Source organism: Acinonyx jubatus, chromosome F2, assembly GCF_027475565.1.
Source record: "Acinonyx jubatus isolate Ajub_Pintada_27869175 chromosome F2, VMU_Ajub_asm_v1.0, whole genome shotgun sequence".
NCBI classification, from domain to species: Eukaryota; Metazoa; Chordata; class Mammalia; order Carnivora; family Felidae; genus Acinonyx; species Acinonyx jubatus.
In genome coordinates this window covers 72,190,715-72,213,952 of record NC_069394.1, presented here as the reverse complement: position 1 = coordinate 72,213,952, position 23,238 = coordinate 72,190,715, and the positions used below count along the sequence as shown (strand labels likewise).

The following is a 23,238-nucleotide window of genomic DNA, read 5'->3' as shown; positions in this document are numbered from 1 at the left end:
TCAAGGTTTTACTGTACTTAATTTTAAGCAAGACATTGTTATGATATAGGGCAGAGGAGTATTGGGAGGAAAAACAAAGGTATGAAATTAAGGAAAAGAATATGAGCAAAATTCCAGAAGTAAGAAAACAAGGTCCTACTTTCAAGGAATAGTAATTATCTAATTTGAATGCTAAAGAAACAGACATTCAATGCACAGTAGTTTCTGATGCCTGCCTTCCTCCCCAATAGGACAGACTCTCCAGGGTCAACTTGTACCCTTCCTGCCCCAGACTTAGACTTAGCCACTTCTCCCAAACAAAAAGCTAAGTAATTTTCACTTTAGGTTGTATTCAAACAAATACCACACGGCTTTGATGGTCCTTTCAAAATAAAACCTGAAGAACAATAAAAATTAAAGAGTTTAACTAGTATCAAAGCATGTTCAAGTTGTGGCCTGTATTGTTAAGGGACATCTCTCAAAGGAGACCATAAGCAAAAACAACTTTGCTGCAACAACTCTGATTTTATGCATTCCAAGTTGGTATTTTAAACAAAAAATTTCATTATACATTTTTGTACACAGCTTTCAAAAGGTATGGCCAAAGAAACGGAATCTGTTTTTATAGCAATAAGCTGTAACGATTACAATATACAGAAAACTGATTTCACTTCTACTTCAGATCAAATTATTCATTTTGAAAGTACTGATTTTTATGCCACTCTGGTGTTTTATGATCATTACCTTAGAACATCATAACCCAAATAATTGAGAGTATAAGTACAAAAGTGACACATGAAAAAAAAAAAAGATGGAATAATGAAGCCGAGTCCTATCCAGCTGATTTAAGAACCCATATTAGAGGAATTCATACACACTACTTCTTAGCTTTAGAAAAATCTGAAGTATGACAGCAACTTATAAGGCCTCCTTTCTCATTCTGTTCCCAGTACAAAAGGGGGGAGAACCTGCAAGATCATACATTTAATTTTTAAAATATCAGGCAAGGAAAAGGTCTGTGACTCTGTAAAGATCCAAAAATCTTCCTTACCTTTCGTTGTGACCACCCTTGTTCTGAATATGATTAGCTGTATGTTGTTCAAAGTAGTATTCCTCCAAGTTAAGTAGGAGCAAGGAAAATCTAAATTTGGAAAAACCAGAGCAAACAAAACAAAACCTCATGTTTATTATTTTTTTTAAGTATAAGAAAGCAGAATATTTAAAGCATCTGTTCTCAAAGTGTTTTTCCATTCATTAGATCAACAAATACTTATTAAGTATAGATCCTATACCAGAAACCCTTCTCTAGTCACTGGGAGAAAGCGACAGACAGACCTACCTGGCCAAGCCAAAAATAACACAAATAAAATTATTTACAAGTGGATTTTTTAACTCCTTTAGGAGAACCCCCAAATTTTATTTTATATTAAATTTTTTTTAAATGTTTATTTACTTTTGACAGAGAGAGAGAGAGAGAGAGAGAGAGAGAGAGAGAGAGAGAGAAAGAACAAGAGCAGGGGAGGGGCAGAGAGAGAGGGAGACACAGAATCCGAAGCAGGCTCCAGGCTCTGAGCTGTCCGCACAGAGCCCGATGCGGGGCTCAAACCCGCAGACCGCGAGACCATGACCTGAGCCAAAGTCGGATGCTCAACCGACTGAGCCACCCAGGTGCCTGAGAACCTCCCAAGTTTTTGAAATAAAACTTATTCTTGCCTGAACAAAACCTGGGGCTTTCCTATCTATGGAGTTTTCATCCTTTGTTTCCTCTGACCGACCACCAGACGTCCCCACCTCCCCTTCAAACTGCACCCCGCCTCCCGTTCTAGTGTTCCACCTTCTGGTTAGTTGGGTTTATCTTACGACTTCCACAAGATCATATGATTCTGAGAGTCAGATCTTTAGATACAGTCCAATGCTTTGGTGTTGAGTAAGTAAGTAAACTGAACAGAAGAGGACTGAAATGTAGTTCTTTTAAAAGTTTTAACTGCTTTAAAAGTATGAATTCAGTTGTATGGCCACAGAAATAAACGCATGGCAAATAACTGAAAACAAGTGTTTCGTCTGTTCTGTGGTGACATCGGGCAACACTGGCGGCATTCTACAGGGTCAGGAAAAGCTCTCACGGGCAGTGTGGGACTGGAGGTCTGGTGGTTGGAGGAAGGTATCTCTGATATACATAGCAGATCAAGCATGTGTGCTATTCTCTGCTCCACTAAAATGTGAATGAAAATATTTTTTAAATTGTAAGACCTCAGACCAAAGAAAACTGAAGAGTCACAAAGACAAGAGCAACAAATATGTAAGAAATGGAAAGCAGATGGGAGGAATCGGCAGTGATCGGAAACCAGAACGGCAGATGCCTCCAGTAGAAGGTACCAAAAGGTAGAAAACCAACTCAAGTCACAGGACTTCCAAAAAGTCCTGAAATTGCAGGAATCAGGTACCAAGAAGGTAAGGAGGAAGCATGGGGGGCATGGCCCGAAGTCTGAATGGTCAGTAGCCCAGATTCCTCCCCTGATGCCTATCCTACTTCGCTCTGGCACAGGTTTTTCTAGACAAAAACTGCGTAAGAGGCTCCAAAGCAGACACCAAGCACAGTGGAGAGCAAGGCTACGTACAGCATGAAAAGAGAGTGATTAAGGAAAAAGTAGGAACACATAACCACTCCAAGCAACAGTTTGGCAGATTATTTTTAGAAAAAAAACAACTAGCTTTAGAGAAAAGACCTATGGATAGGAGTACTTGAAGGAGCCGGGTCTCTACAATATCATCCCTTACTGGAGCCCACCAGAAAGGGCCTGCCCACAGTGACACAGAATTACATGCTTCATGCTTAAATACGAACGGATAACTCAAGATCACCAGGCTCTAACATGAAGGAACTAGAGCAAAACAAGCGGAAGAACACGATGTGAAGTTCTAGACATAATACAGAGAACAGGAGCTCAAAAACCTATAATATACTTACAAAAAAGCCATTACATCCAGACAACAAGACATTGCTCATTACAAAGAAAACCTGAACCAAAAGACAAATAACTCATAAATTAAAAATAATGACAGCAGGAACCAGCTTTACCATCCTCATAGGTAACTCTTTATTAGCCTATTCTATGTCTTTAAGTCCATGAACAAGGATTAATCACTGGCTAAAATGCCAGAGCTCAAAGGCAAATGCTCACTATTAATTCTTATTCCGAAGGTGAATACAATCACAAGAGTTAGGATTGCTAGAACGGTCCTTTGATGCTTCAGATAATTTCCACGAAGGTTTAAATCAGAGACATACTTCCTAGTTACCTTGGCCCTTGTCTTTAGCTTGTGGCTTAATGACCTAAAAACCTTTGCTTGGGCTGGAGCTATCTAATCCTTCGTTCCCCTTCTTGGTCCCCACTCCTCCTCTTAAGAGAAAAGGTAAAATAAGATAAGTATCTTTAGTAAGACAATGGCACAATTTTATTGCTATGAAGCACAAAGAACCTTCATAGACAATCGGCTCTTCCATATAATTATTAAAATATAACCCTATCCTTTGCCACAACATGGATGGATCTAGAGGGTATTAAATTACATGAAATAAATCAGAGAAAGACAAATACCATATGATTTCACTCATATGTGGTATTTAAGAAACACAACAAATGAATACAGGATAAAGAGAGAAAGAAAAACATAGACTCTTAAATACAGAGAACTGGTGACTGCCAGAGGGGAGGGGGCGGGGGGTGGCTGAAATAGGAAAAGGGATTTAAGAATACACCTGTGACGAGCACCGAGTAACGTACAGGCTTGTGGAATAATTATATTATACACTAAGTTTTTTAAAAAAGAAAAATAAGCATATATACATATATAATCCTATCCTTAATATTGTTAAAACATCCATACTACCCAAAGTGATCTGCAGAAATCAGTGCCAAATCCAGTGTCATGAAGCTTCCCTCCAAGTCTTCTAGGAGTTTTGTACTTTCAGGTCTTGCATTTTAGGCCTTCAATCCATTTCGAGTTAATTTTTGTATGCGATTTTAAAGTAAGGGCCCAACTTCATTCTTTTGCATGTGGAAATCCAGTTTTCCCAGCACCATTTGTTGAAAAGATTGTCCTCCTCTTTCTTTAAAAACTTTTTTAATATTTATTTATTATTTTGAGAGAGAGACAGAGTGTGAGCGAGGGAGGGGCAGAGTGAGAGGGAGACACAGAACCCAAAGCAGGCTCCAGGCTCTGAGCCGTCAGCACAGAGCCTGACGCAGGGCTCGAACTCCCAGACTCCGAGATCATGACCTGAGCTAAAGTTGGATGCTCAACTGACTGAGCCACCCAGGCTCCCCACGAAAAGACTGTCCTTTTCTTATTGTGTGGCCTTGGAACACTTTTAAAGATCATTTGACATTGATTTGGCAATGATTTCTTGGACAGGACACCAAAAGCATCGGCAACAAAAGCAAAAATAAATGAACGTGACCACCTGAAACTTAAAAACTGTGCAGCAAAGAAGATAATCAACAGAATGAGAAGACAACCTAAAGAACTGGAAAGAATATTTACAAACCATATATCTGGTAAGGAGTTACTACTCAGAATATATAAAGAACTCCTACAGCTCAACAACAAAACTTAACCCAATTTAAGAATGAGCAAAGGACTTTAATAGACACTTCTCCAAAGAAGATATACAAATGGCTGAAAAGTATATGAAAAGATACCCAATATCAGTAATCACCAGGAAAATGCAAACCAAAACCATAAATGAGAGATCGCCTTGCACACCATTCAGAAGGAGGAGGAGGAGGAGGAGGAGGAGGAGGAGGAGGAGGAGGGGGAGGGGGAGGGGAAGAAAACAAACGTTGGCAAGGATGTGGAGAAATGGGGACCCTTGCCCACTGCTGGCAGGAATGTAAAATGGGGCAGCTGCATGGAAAACAGGGTAGAGGTTCTCTCAAAAATTAAAAATAGAACTACCACACAATCCACAGTCCCACTTCCGGGTATTTATCCAAAAGAATGGAAAAGGGGACCTCAAGGTATCAAGTGAGCATAGCCAGGCTCACTGCAGCGCTGTTTACAACCTAAATGTCCATCAATGATGAATGTTACTGAGAGTAACAGAATAAGCCTACGTAAGACGGGTGAAAACGTGTGCCCTCCCCTGCTGTAAGCTGCTGGGAGGGTTGGCGTTTGGGACCACAGGATCGTTTCCGTGATCTAGGAACTTTGAAAGGTGATGCGTGCACGGGCACAGGAAGGGGCACGAGAGTCCTGTATCTGCCATGTCTACTCTGGATACCCTGACACCATGCTTGGATTAAGCTAGATTCCAGTGCCCCTACCAGTTACAGAGTTGGTTTAACTAAACTGGGCATTTTGGGTCAGCTTCCTAAAATGGCTCCGAAGACGAGGATGTTAAGAAAAACACTCAACGAACGAGGCGAGAACACAGTCCTTGACTCACCGTTAGAAACGTTTCCCCAATAAGACATTTGATGGTCTGAATACAGTCACTCACACACATATTATCCCACCTGTCATACTAACATTAATTTCTCCCTTCTTGATTCTGTTAAAAGACATCAAAAGAACAAACCTTATTCTCTGATGAAGTTCAGATGAACTAATCTACTGTGTGTTCCTGACCGACCTGTCAGAATGCTGTCAAAAGAGATTCGCAAGATGTGACTTTACAGTGGATTCATGCTAGAGACCGGTGGCAACGACTTCCTCTTCTAGTGGTTTATAAACAATCCATCTGATCTAGAAGTCGCACTAAGCCTGCTTATGCACGTATGCTCTTTCTGCACCTTTCAAAGTTCCTAGATCACGGAAACGATCCTGTGGTCCCAAACGCCAACCCTCCCAGCAGCTTACAGCAGGGGAGGGCACACGTTTTCACCCGTCTTACGTAGGCTTATTCTGTTACTCTCAGTCTGAAGGTTCGTGTCATGACAGAGTACAAAATAAGAACCACTTTCTCTGTTATAAATCAATTTTACAGTGGCGGCCTGGGCCCTACGCAGCAGCCTGGTTATTTAAATTCAACATCAGGAAACTTAAAAAAATTTTTTTTAATCTATAGCAGTTTTTAAAGCCACCACTCATTCCCATTTGGGGCTTTAACTTTCTTTTTGCTAATTGTGCAGGTCTGTGACATCCTCTTAAACTGTCCCTGGTTGTTGCCCTTCCTGCTTCACACCATATACATATATACACACACACACACACACACACACACATATACACACGATTTTATATATATATAATATATATAATATATATTATATACAGATCTATAGATATGGATATTATAGATATTATATATAATATATATATATTATATATATATAATATATACTATATACATATAAAAGCTCAGAGGAGCCTGGGTGGCTCAGTCGATTAAGCATCTGACTTCACCTCAGGTCATGAGCTCACAGTTCGAGCCCTGCATCAGGCCCTGTGCTGACAGCTCAGAGCCTGGAGCCTGCTTGGGATTCTGTTTCTCCCTCTCTCTCTCCCCTGCCCCGGCTTGTGCAGTGTCTCTCTCTCAAAAATAAACATTTTTTTTTTAAAAATTATAAGCTCAGAGGAACACTACCTGTACAACCATCCTATGTTTAGTTGTTTGTCTGATTTTCTGTAACTCTTTACCAAAGACCACTTGGCCTGAATGTTCTGAATTTTATTTTTGACAGTTTCACAGCTTTCTGGATCAATATCCATTCCAGAACAGTCCAGTAAAAATGCCTATCTTTTTTTTCTTCATTGAAACTTTCAGTATCTGTCTTCTAAAAGTCTAGATTCTATGTATGACAGAATCCTTCTGGATCCCAACCCTGGGCTTCAACAACAAATAACTTGCTATGGACTGCTTTTCCTGAAGGTTTCCAGCACCGCTACTTAATTAATTTCTCTTTAATATTCAGAATTTCACAGTTTTCAAGCTCTCTGTCTTAAGATAAATCAACATTTCAACAAGGAAACTCAAGAAACAATAACTGTATCTCACTAAGCAACGACTAAGTAAGGTCTCTTGTCATTTTCTGGGTGCTATTTCCTGTTTTCAATCTACATGAGGTACACATCCGCCATTTTTTTCCACTCACTCAGGTGCCTTATAACAAGTGAATGCAATGATCTCCGCTCCTCTTTCCAGTAAGTTCCCTGGGTGTTTCCCCCTCTGGTCATGGATTCCCCTGCAGTTGTACTTCTTGACATTCGGGTGCACTGCCTCACTTCCTGACAGGTCTTTCCTTCTGTATAGCTCTGCAGCTTTTCAGCACTAGTTTCCAATCTGGAGTCCTGTCCTGCCAAGCTTCGGCATCATCGAAGACACACCATTAATCATCTTCTGTAATAAAATTTGACTCATTTTATCATTCATGGTCCACACGATTGCACAGAGACATCTGTGTGACTAAATGTTATTTCTAGGTCTTGAACCCATTGTTTTCTCATGTAAATTACTGCCCCTTCTTCCTTGGAGTAGCATTTCATCTCCTACCTGCTGTCCTCCAGTGTAACCAGTATCACCATTTCATCTGCCCTTGTGATCTTTTCCCTTGGGAGTAAGTTTAAAACTCTAGCCCTTGGCCAGACTCTAGGAAATTACATTCTCCTCTGACTTTGTGAGATGCAGTTACTTCCTGGACAAGATCGTTCAGACATCGAAATCCCTTTCATTGACCATCCGTAAAGCCAGTCACTTCTGCTCTCAAGTCTCAACTATCTTCGAGAACAAATGGCAAAACTATCACCTACGCTCTCGAAGACATTCAATTTCCTCATCAAGGGAGGATGCTCCATGAGCACTCCCTAAACTGTCGAGAAGCATAGTTCAAAGAAACCAAAAAGAAAAAAACAAGAAAAGAAAAGAAAAAGAGGAATACTTAATTACTGTTCTCTAGAACAGTGCTTCTCCAACGTGAATGTGTGTGCGACCATCCGGGGATCACGTTAAAGTGCAGGTTCAGATGCGAGAGATCTGGGGCACAGCCTGAGACTGCGCGTTTCCCAAGGAGCTCTGAGGCAGTGCTGATGCCCCCAGCCCGTGGATTACCCCGAGGACAACAGATGCTAACCAACAGCCACGTACACCAGGCTTCGATCGTTCCTCAGTTATTCCACATTTCTGAGATACCATAGAAATAAGTAGACCTCATTTTAAAACAGAAGCAGGACGCTGTGGTGGCACAGGAGATGTGCTTGGATAGGACAGTATCTTTTCTAGCCCTAGTTCAGCCGTGACTCGGCCATTAGACTTTTAGTCAAATCACTTTACTATAAAATTGAGGGGAGGGAGACAAATTAGATTACCTCAAGCCTCTTCTTAACCAGCGGGTTTATAGATTTACTAAATAAACCCGGGCTTACACAAATCAGCAGGAATCCCATTTCAGACATTATGGCAGATTACACGTCCAGAGAAACAATCTCAGTGCAGAGCCTCTAAAATTGCTGGATCAATTACTGAAATCTCTTTTCAAATGCTTGGCTGAGGTGATGGGAAAGTGAGGAAAAGCTTCAGAAGAGAGAAGTTAGCAGGCATTGGAGCAGTCTTTTCCCCTGGGTGTTTGCCCAACTCTGAGTATCAGAGAGCCTGCACTTATATGCCCTGTGTCCTGAGGGGACAGTGGGAAGGGGGACAGGGGTAGAGAAAGCTAGAATCCCTAAAGTTAATACCCTTGAAGGATGGAAATAAAAACCACCTCCCACCCTTCCCCAGAGGGAGATGGTAGGACCCAGGCCCTGGCTGGGCTGGGGACAAAGTCAGTCTTCCTTGAGAATGTGAAACCACCAGCCTGTCTTGATACACATCTGGGGCTAGAATTCACACTACTTATTTAGCCCAATAAAACTCCAGACAAACCAGTGTGGTCTCTCCCAGCACCCCAGGCAGAAATGAACGCAAATACTTTCCAGAAAACTCCACCTTAAATCCAGGTCTGCAAGAACTCCCAAGAAGAAGCTTCCAAGGAACAAGACGACACAATCAAAAAATCATAAAATAAGGAACAAGATTACTGAATGAGGCTCAATACAAGCAACAGACTATTCAATCAAACCTGTATAAGCTACAGATAGCTTATTTCCTATATCTAAGCACTCCAATAGAGAAGTTTAAAGAAACAGAAGGACATCAAAAGTATAACAAAGAAACAGACTTTTATCAAAACTGATCAGGCAGTTATAAATGACCCCCCCGCCAAAACTAGAAATTTAAAAATAATTGAAATTAGAACAAACTAATGATATAGACAGCAAATTAGGCAACTAGAGAAAAAAATGTAAATTGTAAGATAGATTTAAAGAGTCCACAAGGCAGCACAGAAAAATACATATTAAAGAGACTTTACGAGAAATAAAAGTAATACCCTAAGAGCTGAAGGCCTGGCTCCAAATTTTCTAAAACTGTTTCAGCTTTTGAAATACCAATCAGGACAGGTGAATAAAAAGAAATTTTTATACAGACAAACAACAAAGCACTACAAAGAGGAGATCTTAAAAGCAGCCAGAGAAAAGACAGAGAACAATCAATGTTACAAAGAACAATCAGACTTAAATGATAGGGGGTTGTGGGGTGCCTGGGTGGCCCAGTCGGTTAAACGACCGACTTCGGCTCAGGTCATGATCTCACAGTTCCTGAGTTCGAGCCCCGTGCTGGACTCTGCTGACAGCCTGGAGCCTGCTTCAGATTCTGTGTCTCCCCCCTCTCTACCCCTCCCTCACTCACAGTCCATCTCTCTCTCTCTCTCTCTCTCTCTCTCTCTCAAAAATAAAACATTAAAAATTGTTTTTAAAAAAATGATAGGGGTTTGTGGCAGGCTGGTCTCCTCTAGAATAAAAAGTAGCTTCCTGCAAAGCTCCACACAAACCCACTATGCTTCTATGTCAAAGGCAAACAGTCCAGACAAACGCAAGGCTTGGACCCCAGTGCCTTAATTATGCCGGGGAAAGTGCTGGTGGTTCCTTAACCACGGCACAAATACAACAAATCCTGTCCCTATCCTGCCATATCATATGGGCTCAAGTGCAAGGCTTAACAGCCCCAGTCAGGTCAGAGAAGGGGCGAGGGCAACGCATAGCCACAAACGCTGAGCTGGATGGTGAGTCAAGTCTCCATCACAACACAGCTCTACTGTTTCCTGGCTCCTGGTCATTCCATGGGGTCCAGGTTTCTCCTGGAGTCTGAAGCCTGATCTTACCAGGTAGCTAAGAGCTGTACCTTGGGGCAAGGCACACCTTTTCTCTTAGTTTGGGAGCTGAGATCCCCTCCACCAAAAAATGCTTCAGCAAGTCGGGTGCATAGTCCCTGGATATCTCCCTTCATTTGTGCAATCTTCAAAATGCTGAGAAAATTACAGTTGACCCCCAAACAACATGGGTTTGAACTGTGCTGACCCACTTACATGTGGATTTTTTTCAATACATATACCACAATATTATAGATGTATTTTGTCTTCCTTATAATTTTCTTAATGACATTTCTTCTCTAGTTTACGTTATTGTAATGATACAGTATATAATATATATGATACACAAAATACGTGTTAATCAATTGTTTGTTATTGGTGAGGCTTCCAGTCAACAGTAGGCTATCTAATAGTTAAGTTTTGGGAGAGTCAAAGATTTTGTCATAGATTTTTGATTGCGCAGGGGGTTGGTGTCCCAAACCCCCTTTTGTTCAAGGGCCAAAAGTATACATCTAGCAAAACTGATTTCCAAAACAGGAACATAAGCACATGTTCAGACAGATAAGAAGAGTTTAGTACCATCAGGGGAACTTCTAAAGGATATTCTTCAGGAAAAAGAAAATAATTCTACATGGAAGATATGATAGGCAAGAAGGAATGCTGAACTAAGACAATGGTAAACATGCATGTAAAACTATATAAACATAAACTAGACAATTGTAAAATCTAATTTATAGGTTTAAAATACAGACTGAAAATACTAGACAATAAGAGACTATAATTTGGATGGGACAGAAGTATTCCAAGGTCCTTATATAGTTAGGAAGGTGGCGGGGAGTGGGGTGGGATGGTAAGAGAATGATTAGCTTCAGATCTTAAGCTAAATATAAATGTTAAAATTTCAAGGTAAGCTCTAGAAAAACAGAAATATGCAAGTTACCATATTCTTCAGGAAAGATGAAAGAGAACAGAGTCTTAATCCAAATGAAGGAAAAATGAGAAAAAATTAAAGAACAAAATAAAAAAATAAAAATAAATCCAAATATATCTGTACAATAAATATAAATGGACTAAATTAATCTTTCAAGACAAAAATTATTTAAAAATGAATTATTAAAGAATCCAACTATAAAGCTGTTTGTAAAAAATACGTCTAAAAACTAAGGACACAGAAAAGTTGAAAGTAAAAAAAAAGAAAAATTCCATATAATGCAAATAACCCAAACAAAACTGATAGCATCATATTAATATCAAACAAAACGGAAAAAAAAAAATTCCTAGAAGAAGTCATCATATATTGACTAAAGACTCCATTTTGTAAGATAGCAATTTTAAACTTACATACTTAATAACAACCCCTGAAAATATAAGCAAAAATTGATGGAAATATTAGTCAAAGTTTGTATCACGAAGCATCTCTCGGTAACTGGTAAGTCAATCAAAAAAAATTCATTAAGGAAAAAGAAGATCTAAACACAATTAACAAGATTAACATAACAGATATACAGATATTATACCAATATTAATGTACATCTATTTTCAACCTCACATCAGTTTGTGAAGAACGACTATAATCTAAGTCATAATAATTTCAAAGCATTAGTATTATACAGACCTTACTCACTAAACACAAATTAAAAATAAAAAACAAAATAATTTTCAAAATCTTTTGAGTTATAAATGTTAAATCACAATTTTACATGTCTGATGGGTAAAAGATGAAATCACAATGGTATATAGGAAAATAAAACAAGCAATGAATTCATTAAATGGCCATACCCATTTTATATCACATTAAAAACAATTTCTTGGGGGGGCACCTGGGTGGCTCAGTCGGTTGGGCGTCCGACTTCAGCTCAGGTCATGATCTCACGATCTGTGAGTTCGAGCCCTGCGTCAGGCTCTGTGCTGACAGCTCAGAGCCTGGAGCCTGCTTCAGATTCTGTGTCTCCCTCTCTCTCTGACCCTCCTCTGCTCACACTCTGTTCTCTCAAAATTAAATAAACATTAAAACAAAACTAAAAAAGATTTTCTTGGGGCGCCTAGGAAGCTAGGTGAGTTTGAGCATCCAACTTTGGCTAAGGTAATGATCTCATGGTTCATGAGTTCAAGCCCTGCATCGGGTTCACTGCTGTTAGTGCAGAGCCAGCTTTGGATCCTCTGTCCCCCCCTCTCTCTGCCTCTCTCTCTCTCTCAAAAATAAATAAACATTAAAAAAAATTTTTTTTCCTTAATGAAAATCATAGAGCAAATCCACTCAAAATGTATGAGCATTCTCTTGTCTCTTGTGTCTTCTTAAATGGTAGCCATTTTGGAGGAAATTAATGTCAGACAGCAATGAGGGCATAAGGTGAAGGGCTAGTAATGTAGTTTGGGTAAAGCCAATGTAAATTCTAAATTACTCAAAATATTTACAGCATTTATTTTTTCTCCCACTGTTTTTTTGTTTGCTTTTATGTGAGAAAAACACACCCTATTTCTGAGTCACAGGCAGATTTCCTTCAACCCTTCAGCATTCTAACTGCTGATTCCGCAGTTAAGTCTCCAAATTCAACACCAGGCACATCCCAAATGAGATACTGAAAGAATGGGATGCTCGGTCTCAGAAATGAAAGAATAAACAGGAGTACAGCAAGTCACTTGGCCCTCGCAACCAGCATCATTGGTATAATAAATACAGAATCAACTGATAACACTTGAAGTAAAAGATATTTAATATCAGCCAAGAAATTTGGTTATCAGCATAACCAAGAGAATTAAACACACATGGAATGTTTGAGGCAAGGATGAATTCGAAGAAGTGTCTGTAAAAGTATTAATGAAACATGTGTGCCCAATATAGAATTCACGATCACTAACGTTTTATCCTAGAATGACAGCTTGTAAGCTACAGCTAAGTAATTTGCTGTACAACCTTAGAGAAAAATTTGACTCCCCAATAGAGTATGCCTTAGGTTATCTAAATTTCTGTATCACCCCAGAAAAAAGAGCTATTCTTCCATCATACCACTCTAGATGTGAAGATAAAAATATTTAACAGTTAGCCTACTCCTAAATCTTAAAATATAAAAATCTTAAATGCAGCAGTTTGTAAAATATCCTTATCTGCTAACCCACTGTACACGTTATTTCCAACAACTCCAAAGAAAGACACGAGTTGCCTTTTAAAAATGTTTTCCACTGATCTTCATTAAGGCCTAAACAGCACATTTTTTAATTAACATTTTTAATGTTTATTTTATTTATTTTAAGTTTATTTATTTTTGAGAGAGAGACAGAGAGAGTGAGCAGGGATGGGCAGAGAAAGAAGAGGAGAGAGAGAATCCCAAGCAGGCTCCACACTGTCACTACGGAGTCCGATGTGGGGCTCGAACTCACCAACTTGCGAGATCATGACCTGAACTAAAACGAATAGTCAAACACTTAACCGACTGAGCCACCCAGGCCTCCCATTAATGTTTATTTATTTTTGAGAGAGAGACAGAGCGCAAGCAGGGGAGGGGCACAGACAGAAGGAGACACAGAATCTGAAACAGGCTCCAGGCTCCGAGCTGTCAGCACAGAGCCCGATGCTGGGCTCAAACCCACCAACCGTTAGATCATGACCTGAGCTGAAGTCGGACGCTTAATCGACTAAGCCAGCCAGGCACCCCGACAACACATTTTTAAAAACCAGTAAAGGGGCGCCTGGGTGGCTCAGTCGGTTAAGCGGCCGACTTCGGCTCAGGTCATGATCTTGCGGTCCGTGAGTTTGAGCCCCGCGTCGGGCTCTGTGCTGAGAGCTCAGAGCCTGGAGCCTGTTTCAGATTCTGTGTCTCCCTCTCTCTGACCTTCCCCCATTCATACTCTGTCTCTCTCTGTCTTAAAGGTAAATAAACGTTAAAAAAATATATATAAATAAATAAATAAATTAAAACCAGTAAAATCAATATAGTTCCTGGCATCTAAATCTTAACCAGGATACGAATGTACTTTTAATGACCAAGTATCTCTTCATTTTCTGATACACTACCGAAAATTCCCAAAGCATTCTTTACAAACATGACTAATAAATGGTACTACTGTACAGCTGGTCAAGCCAGAAACCTGAGAGGAGGACTGCCAGGCTGAGCAAACGAAAATACAGGATACCTAGTTAAATCTGCATTTCAGACAAATTACAAAAAAATTAATATAAGTATGTAGCAAATATTGCATGGGACATACTTGCACTAAAAGATTTTTCATTATTCATCTGAAATTCATTTAACTGGGCATCCTGTATGTTATTTGACAACTCTAGCTGGGATTCTTTCTCCGTTGCCTCCTACATGAAATCTACCACACCAAGACCTGTCAATTCCACCTCCTAAGAACATCTCCTAAGTGTAAAATCCATACACTTTTCTCCATTTCTTCTGCCTCCGCTTTGGTCTCAGCCACCAAGAATCTCCCAACCGGTCTCTCTGCTTCTATCTTTGTGGAAATATCACTTACTCTAAATGCAGTAGCATCAATTTAATACTAAAAGAAATAAATGCTAACTTCAGGTTTCTCCTTTTCTGAGGTTATTACTGGGTAGTGGTAGAAATCTAAAATCTCTAAAGCAGCATGAGAGGTGAGGCCTTTTATTAAGGGTCACCTCCGAAGGAGTCCCAGGGAAAGAAACAGTTCTCTTGGGTATGCTTGAGCAAATGGCCTATATCAATCACTGTGCTAATTGGTGTTTATTGCCACAAAGGGATGAGCTAGGAAAAATCTGTGCAGAAATAAAGTTTGCTTTTTAAAGTTTATTTATTTTTAGAGAGAGCAAGCAGGGGTAGGGCAGAGAGAGGGAGAGAAAGAATCCCAAGCAGGCTCTGCATCGTTGGCACACAGCCCAACACTGGGCTGGATCTCACGAACCCTGAGATCATGACCTGAGCCTAAACTAAGAGTCGGATGCTCAACCGACCGAGCCACCCAGGCACCCCGGAAATGAAGTTGCTTTAAAATAAATCGCCTTGTCTTTCAGAGTGAATTCTAAGATTTATAGAGACTGCGTGGTTCTAGCCTACATCTGCTTGTGAGACAGATTCCTTTCATTCAACTGGTGCTCTACGGACACCTTCGGGGTTAAAGTCCACTCATCAGCCCAAGGTTGCAAAGTCGGAAAGGAGAGTATTAAAAAAACGTGGGCAGTCAGCAAGTAAGATCCAAATAACTCTAAGATATATGGTGCCAACGTCTTCAGATTCCTGATACGGCAAGTGCAGACTTTAAGATTTGTGCGACATTGTAGAGCTGTATACACTAAGCAAATTAAGCAAAAATTACAGCTATTGAATGAACTGACAAATCTAAAGAAAACAGGTTTTCCTCTTATGAAAGAGGCCACAGAATTGTTACAAATAACTCTTTGATCAGAGAACATGATGGCAATTCAAGTGTTTCTAAGTTCTTACAATGCAAATTCGAACATCCATCTATTTAATACAGAATACCCCCAATTCTTAACGGTGTTGGTACAGAACAAAGAAACTCTACTCAAGCTCCTTCCAAATTGAAACAAGCATTATAAATGAAGTCAGAAAAGCCTCTACAAGTATGAGTTACTTTATTTAGGGTCCAGTCATTATTTAAAAAACAAGCGTTTCCGGGGATGCCTGCGTGGCTCAATAGGTTAAGCATCCGAATTTGGCTCAGGTCACGATCTCATGGTTTGTGAGTTCGAGCCCCACATTGGGTTCTGTGCTGACAGCTCAGAGCCCGCAGCCTGCTTCGGATTCTGTGTCTCCCTCTCTCTCTGCCCCTCACCCACTCACACTCTGTCTCTCTCTCTCTCAAAAATAAACAAACATTAAAAAAAAAAAAAAAAGGCGTTTCTGTGGATAAAAGGCTAATCACAAAACCAGAAACATTCTTGAAAGCCATATCCGAGATATGTTTTTTTGATACATCTTATCTTCTACTCTACAGTGGGGAATGAAATTTCAACCTACGGATATTCTGGCCAGGCCAACATTATAAATTAGAAAAGGATATGAATGTTTGGACAAAACGGATCAAATCAACACCTATAAAACAGGTGTGGATGTTGCAAGATCATGCAAACCTTAAAGTCTCCACCTGTATTTCCATGTATAATCTGCTTTGTTGGTGTCCACTGTAGAGGCCAAGGGCAGGCTGTCCCAAAACGTGCCCCTGCGGCATATTTTACATAAAAGTTACTTAAGAAATAGCCAATGCAGGGACACTCAGACACTCCTCCCGCCTGAAATCAGGAACAGAATCTTCCAAATGAGAAATACCCTCCCTACTAAGAAACAAAAAGACATCTTTATCACCACAGATAGGGCCTTTAAAGCCAAGACAGCTGTAGAAACAAACCTTATTCCCCCACCCCCATCTACTACCTCAGCCTAAATTCTGCCTTGAATTCCCTGCTAATTAAAGCTCCCAAACACCTGTTTTCTTTATCCTGTCAATTCCTCACAAATGTATTGTCTCTTTGTCTGAAATGTAAAAGAACTGCCTGCCTTGGTCATTTCTTTAGGTCTCTATTTTAATATTGGGCCTCTGCGGACAAGTCATAAAACTTTGCTTTTCTCCTCCTGTTCATTTGTCCTATGCAAACTGAATTTAGCCCAGCTGGAAGACCTTCAAAGGTAAAGGAAAATTCTTGTTTCCTTCCACCGCCGATCACACAACAACGTGACAGGCTAGCAGAACTCCTAGAAAACTTATTCTCACGATCAAAATAACAACTGTAAAATAATTCGTTCCCAGTTCCTTTTGACACCTGAGACCACAGACCCGAAATTCAGCAAGCTATTTCGCTCACCAGTAATTTACTTAGGGCAGAAGTGACCTTTTTCAGAAATGACTTCCCTTGGAGGCGGAGAATCAGAAACTAAACCGGTGCTGCTGCTCAGAGATCATTTGATTCAGCTCGCGGGACCCCAAATCCCTACTGGGATCTGGGGATAATGACTGCTGTGCCTCACCTCGCGTCTGAATGCAAAGCCTTCCAATGCACTTGTCTTGTATGTAATGAGACCCATTGCTCCGTACAACACGTTTGTGGCGTGGCCCTTGGCTTTTCGCAGAATAAGGCCTTTCTTGCGGCCCACCTCGCGGCCCGGCAGGGCAGGGAGCCGGGCAGGCCCTTGCCTTGGCCTTCCGTCTGAAGAAGTCGACAAAAAAAGGCGCAATAAAGCGTGGTATCCAGGTCCGTCCCGGCGCAGGCGGGGTGGTCGCCGACCGCGGAGGGCAGCCCTGGCGGAAGGCCCCTGCGGCGCCCACGCAGTGCCCGGACCCGGCGCCGGTGACCCGGGGGGGGGAGGGACAGGGGAAGGCCGCCGGCCCGCGCACCGCCAGCCGCACCCCTCCGGAGAACGCCAGGGCTCGCGTCCCGGGCCGGGGCCCGCGAGGGAGTCCGCACCGGGACCCTCGCGGCCTCTTCCGGATGAGCCGCGTGGTCCCACCTGCGCCCGGCTCGCTACCGGACCGGGACGCGACCCCGGCCCCGACCCGGCTCCCGGGCTCCGGCCGCGGCCCCCGCCCGAGCGCCCGGCATGCTCCGGGCCCCGGCCTTTGTGCCGGGTCCCCACACCGGATCCGAAATCTCGGGGCCCGGCCGGAAACCCGGCTCCCGCCCCCCGAGCGGGCCCCCCCCCGCCCCCCTCCCCCGGCCTCCGACCCCGGCTCCGGCCCTCCCCGCCTCCGCCCGCAGGCCGGGGCCGGCGCTCACCTCTCCTTGGAGTAGAGCTGCAGCTGCTGCTCCCGCCGCTTCTTCCGGATAAACGCCATGGAGGGAGGGCAGGGCGCCGGCGCGCGGGGACGCACGGCTCGGGCGCCGCTGCTGTCCGCGAGGAGTCCGGGACGCGCCTGGGAGGCGGGCCCGGCGAGCCGGCCCGCGAGGTCCCGGCCGGGAGGGGAGTGCGGCTGGGGGGCCTGGCTTCGCGCGCGGCGGCGCCGCTGGGCGCCCCACCGCCCGACGCTGCGCCCCAGGGCCCGCGGCGTCCGGGCCGCGCTCAGCGGAGCATGTTCGCGTGGGGACTCCCGCGGCGCCGTGACTCAGGCCGGAGGAGGGGCGCGCGCTGACCCGAGGCGCCCGACACCCTGGCCGCCGGGTACGGGGGAAGGACCGGGGCCAGCCTGCGGTCTGTGCTTACGCGCCGAACGTTCCCCGCTCTGTCACCCGCTGCACAGCCCCGTTTTGAATGTTGCACGCGTGAAAACGGAAGCTTGCCCGTGGACTTGCCCCCACGTTGCTGGCCACCGAGACTCCCAAATAACACCGTTTGGGGCTCTCGATCTCTTGGTAGTTGAAATGCTTGGTCGCATGACTTCTCTTTCTCTTTTTCTAACGGCTTTGTTGAGCTAGAACTCACACGGCAAGCAGTTCACCCATTTAGAGTGTACCATTCGGTGATTTTTACCACGGTCGCAGATATGCAGAACTCCCCCCCCCCCAATACCCTTCGGTTATCACCCCCACGTCATCGAAGCCCAGCATAAGCAAGCACTGATCAACTTTTCTGTGTCTATGAACTTGCCTATCCCCAACATTTCATATAAATGCAATCGTACGTTATGTAGCCTTTTATGTCTGGCTTCTTTCATTTAGCATGAATGTTTTTCAGATTCATTCATGTATCTGTACTTTATTCTTTTTTATTGCTGGAGAGATAGATCCTAGCGTACGGACGTACCCCATTTTGTTAATCCATTCATCATTTGGCAGTTACGAATAATGCTTCTAAGAACATTCTTGTACAAGTTTTTGCACGGACGGATGTTTTCATTTCTACTGACTACATGCCTAGGAGTGGAATTGCTGGGCCGTGGAACTCTACGTTTAAACACTTGAGAAACTGCCAAACTGTTTTCTAAAATGGCTGCACCATTTTACGTTTCCACCAGCAGGGTATAAGGGTTCTAATTTCTTCACATTCTTGCTGGCACTTGTTATTATCTGACTTCTTGATTATAGCTATATCCTAGTGGGAGTGAGTAGTATCTCACTGTGTTTACGACTCCTTCATATATCCTGAGCATGACTCTGTGACTGTAAAGGATTTCTAGAATAACAAACTTCTAAACTGTATATATGCTAACACGTATGTATTATCTTACAGATCTGGTTCTGCAGAGTTAGATTTTTAAAAGCTTCAGGGTAAATGAGTATTTCAGCTCGCTAGGATGTGGCAGGACATCTCTGAAGGAAAGATGGAGAACCAGGAATAAAAGCCAGGGCTGGATCTTACTGAACTTGATCCCAGCAGCATTGGAAAAATGATATGCATAAAGGGGGCACTCATTACAAGCGTTTGGGAAGGAGTGAGGGTGTGCGGATACCCTGTAACTTGCACTGAGTCCCTTCCGTGTGACCAAGTACTACACAGAACCTGTAACTGTACAAACGTGTCAGAGGCGTTAGCCCCAGTATACCTCTAGGAAACTGTGATTTAGTCGGGTGGCCAAGACAAATACAGGAGTAGATCCACGATGAAACAGGATGATATAACTGCAAAGAGGTACAACGTGATAGCTTTCTATATGAGAAGTACACAATACATATTAAGAGTTATAGGTATTATGAGGTACCACTTTTGACTGGAAAAAGGCAAGAAAACAGCATGCACGTTTTCTTCTTTTAAACGTTAAAGGATGGGGCATCTGGATGGCTCCGTCTGTTAAGCGCCGACTTAAGCTCAGGTCATGCTCTCCTGGTTTGTGGGTTCAAGCCCCGCCTCGGGCTCTGCGGTGACAGCTCAGAGCCTGGAGCCTGCTTCAGATGCTGTGTCTGCCTCTCTCTGCCCCTCCTCAGCCTGTGCTCTCTCTCTCTCTCTCTCTCCTAAGTAAATAAATAAATAAGGAAAAATAAATACGCATTAAACATTAAAGGATAATGTGATTCTGGTAGGCAGAGTGACAAGCAATTTCTCCTTGACCGAACTTTAGCCAGGCCTCTTTGAACTTCTTTGTCAATTAGGCCTCAACTGTGCCCCATAAAGACTACAGACTCTCAGCACAAATGATTTTCTCCACACCCTCACCCACGTTAAAAGACCTAAACCAACACTAGCATTGTTTCTAACAGCTCAAGACCCCACACCTGGGATGACCCTAGCCTCCTCTAACGTCCCCGTCTGAGAAAGCTCAAGGCTGCCTGCCGATAGAATTTCATGTTCTAGCCAACACCTGACATGAACCCCTGACTGCTGTTTCTTAGAGCATTTACTAAAAAGAGGTTCCAATTCTGAATTCTCTCTCTGAACCTCTGATATGGACAAACATGTACCTCCTACAACTCAGGAATGCCTTTCTCAAGGACTTGAAAGCCATTCCTTTGAAATGTAATCATCAGGAAGGATCAGGCTTCTGTCTCCCAGTCTGGGAAGATTAATTGCCAGGTAGCAGATACAGATACTGCCTTTACACTGATTAACCCTTTGTAATTCTTCACTTCCCCAGCTTTATCTTTGACAAGAGGAGGGGAAGAAACTCACTCAAAAGGATTTTCTAGAACGACGGCTCAGAAGATGGATGCTTCTGCCGTCACAGAGTGTATGTTGGTGGAGAATTGAGAGAACTGGGGCGGCAATTTCCTCAGCCCCCTTCCACCTCCAGATCCTTCTGGCATCTGCTCCTGCGCTTTCCTTACTGCTGTTTTGAGGTATATTTGCTCCTTTGAAAGACCAACTTCTTCCTTCTCAGCAATTTCGCTTTCATAATTGTGCTTTGTCTCTAGTCCCTTTCTCTCCCTTGCTTTGGCTATTTCTCCCTCCCTTTTGAATCATGCCCACCCAAATAGAAATACAGTTTTCAAAACACGGTCCTTTTGTTTCCTCTAGCTCCCCATTCTTAGTAAAACTTCTGGAGACATCTGTCCCTATGTGCTGCCTGCATTTTCTCTCCTTGGACTCCCTTCGATCTGTTCCAACAGGACTTCTGTTTCCATCATTCGACTGAAATGTCAAGTCACCATGTTCCTTGGTCACCTTTCTACCTTCAACTTCCCTGAACTCTTGGTGTTGCAGGGTGTTTTACCTCAATACCTGGGATTTGTGGTCTCGCTGCTTCGAAGAGTGAAGAGGTGGACACAAAATGAGCAGCAGGAGAAAGTTTATTAGAGTATAAATTTAGAAAGTAAGAATAGTATGAAAGCTCCCTTTACAGGGAGGGAGCATTCTAAAGTGAATGCCCATGGACTACAGGCAAGTGTCCTTTTTTTTTTTTTAACGTTTTTATTTATTTTTGAGAGAGAGAGAGAGAGAGAGACAGAGAGACAGAGTGTGAGTGGGGGAGGGGCGGAGAGAGAGGGAGACACAAGATTCCGAAGCAGCCTCCAGGTTCTGAGCTGTCAGCACAGAGTCCAACGTGGGGCTTGAACTCACAACCCGTGAGAGCATGACCTGAGCCGAAGTCAGACATTTAACCAACTGAGCCACCCAGGAGCCCCAAGTGTCCTTGTTTCATAAGTTCTAGTCAGCCTCCATATTCCCCCTTGATCCTTCTCAGGTTTTACCCTTATTGGCTAGGTAACTCTAAATGCCTAGTCATTCCCTCTTGATTGGCTCGCTTCCATTGAATGAGGGGTGTCTATGACCATACTGTTCCTTGTGGGTCACACATTTCATGGTCTTTTGGCAAATTCCTGAGGGGAACCTGAGGGGGAGTTGGTGGTATCTCTCACATTCTTAAGAGGAAACTTACCCCCGAGGGAGTCTGCTGTGGTCAAACTCTCCCAGCATTGTTCCAAAATATGTTTTTTCCCCACCCAGGGCCTTGGGACCTAACCTTTCCCTCTCTGCCTGTTCTATCCTATCTTTTCCCTATCTGTTGGCAGAACTCCACACACTTGAACGTCGCGTTCGACACAGCTCCTTATTGGAGTGCTTCCCTCCGTGAGTTCCGACGCCCCACAGTTGCCTTGCTTCTCTCTTAGGTTGGTCCTTACTCTTCCTCAGTCTCCCTGGCAGGGTTCTCCCCTGCCTAACTTCATACCATTGATTCTCTGCACTCACCATACAGGTCGTTCTACCTCGTGCTGTGATTGGGTGGGGTGGAGGAAGGAGGATCAGAGATAAAGTCTTAGGTTTAGGTGTGGGTGAATTCAATTGAGTAGCAAATTTCCAAGGTTCTACCCTGCAGAGACTTACCAGGGAAGACAAGAGGGAAAATTTCAGGACATACAACAAAGTAAAAGATTTCACTGGGGGATGACTGACAGATTGCTTTGTCCCCCAGGCAATGGAGTTTTGGACAGAACGTCGGACTTCCAATGAGGCTGAGTAAAGCCTTAAGATAGTCTTATGTTTTTACTTGTTTTTTACATTTTTTCAGAGAGAGAGCTCAAGAGGGAAAGGAGCAAAGGGAGAGAGAGAAAGAATCTTAGGCAGGCTCCACATTCAGCGTAAAACCCAGCATGTGGCTCAGTCCCAGGACCCTGAGATCATGACCTGAGCTGAAATCAACCGACTGAACCACCCAGGGGGCCCCAGCTCGAAGCCAATCTTACTTTGATCTTTAGTTGCTTACAAAACTAGTTTGAAGTAATGTTGTCGACCTCAAATCAAGATGCTTGCACACCCCAGAAAACATGATGAAGCTCTGGAAGAGATCTCATCTCTTTACCCCCGTCCCCATTAGCGTCCTCATAAACTCAGAGCTTTATTCTCTTGAAACAATTTTCATTCAGAGCTATTTTGCAAGGCCAAAACACATCTTTGAGCTCTTGGAAGTGTTTTTATTTTCATTGCACAGAATAAGCCCTAAAAACTTCAAAGAGCTTTGTACTCATCAGTTTTTAAAAAAACAAAAAACTTGTGTTTGGAGGGGCGCCTGGGTGGCTCAGTCAGCTGCGTGTCTGACATCAGCTCAGGTCATGGTCTCACAGCTCATAAGTTCTAGCCCCGCGTGGGGCTCTGCGCGGACAGTTCGGAGCCTGGAACCTGCTTCGGATTCTGTGTCTCCCTCCCTCCCTGCCCTTTCCCCACTTGCGCTCTCACTCTCTCTCAAAAATAAACAAACAAACAAACAAACAAACCTTAAAAAAATTGTGTTTGGTCACAGATGAGGATGTGTAAATTTATGTACCTCCCACTTG

General features: G+C 43.1%; 1 protein-coding gene across 2 annotated transcripts in view; it reads right to left on the bottom strand.

The window, feature by feature from the left end:
* The window catches only part of NSMAF (neutral sphingomyelinase activation associated factor), a 61,498-nt gene extending 43,002 nt beyond the window's left edge, over positions 1-18,496 (bottom strand). The window contains exons 1-2 of one of the 2 annotated variants that reach the window (XM_027042913.2): positions 17,875-18,496; positions 1,031-1,120 (exon numbers count right to left, since the gene is read on the bottom strand). In XM_027042913.2, the coding sequence (XP_026898714.1) occupies positions 1,031-1,120; positions 17,875-17,933 (149 nt within the window). In that variant the 5' untranslated portion in view covers positions 17,934-18,496. Of the gene's footprint in view, positions 1-1,030; positions 1,121-17,128; positions 17,585-17,874 lie in introns of those variants that run through there. The other variant, XM_053208484.1, reaches the window with a different exon arrangement.
* Between the last annotated feature and the right edge of the window lie 4,742 nt (positions 18,497-23,238).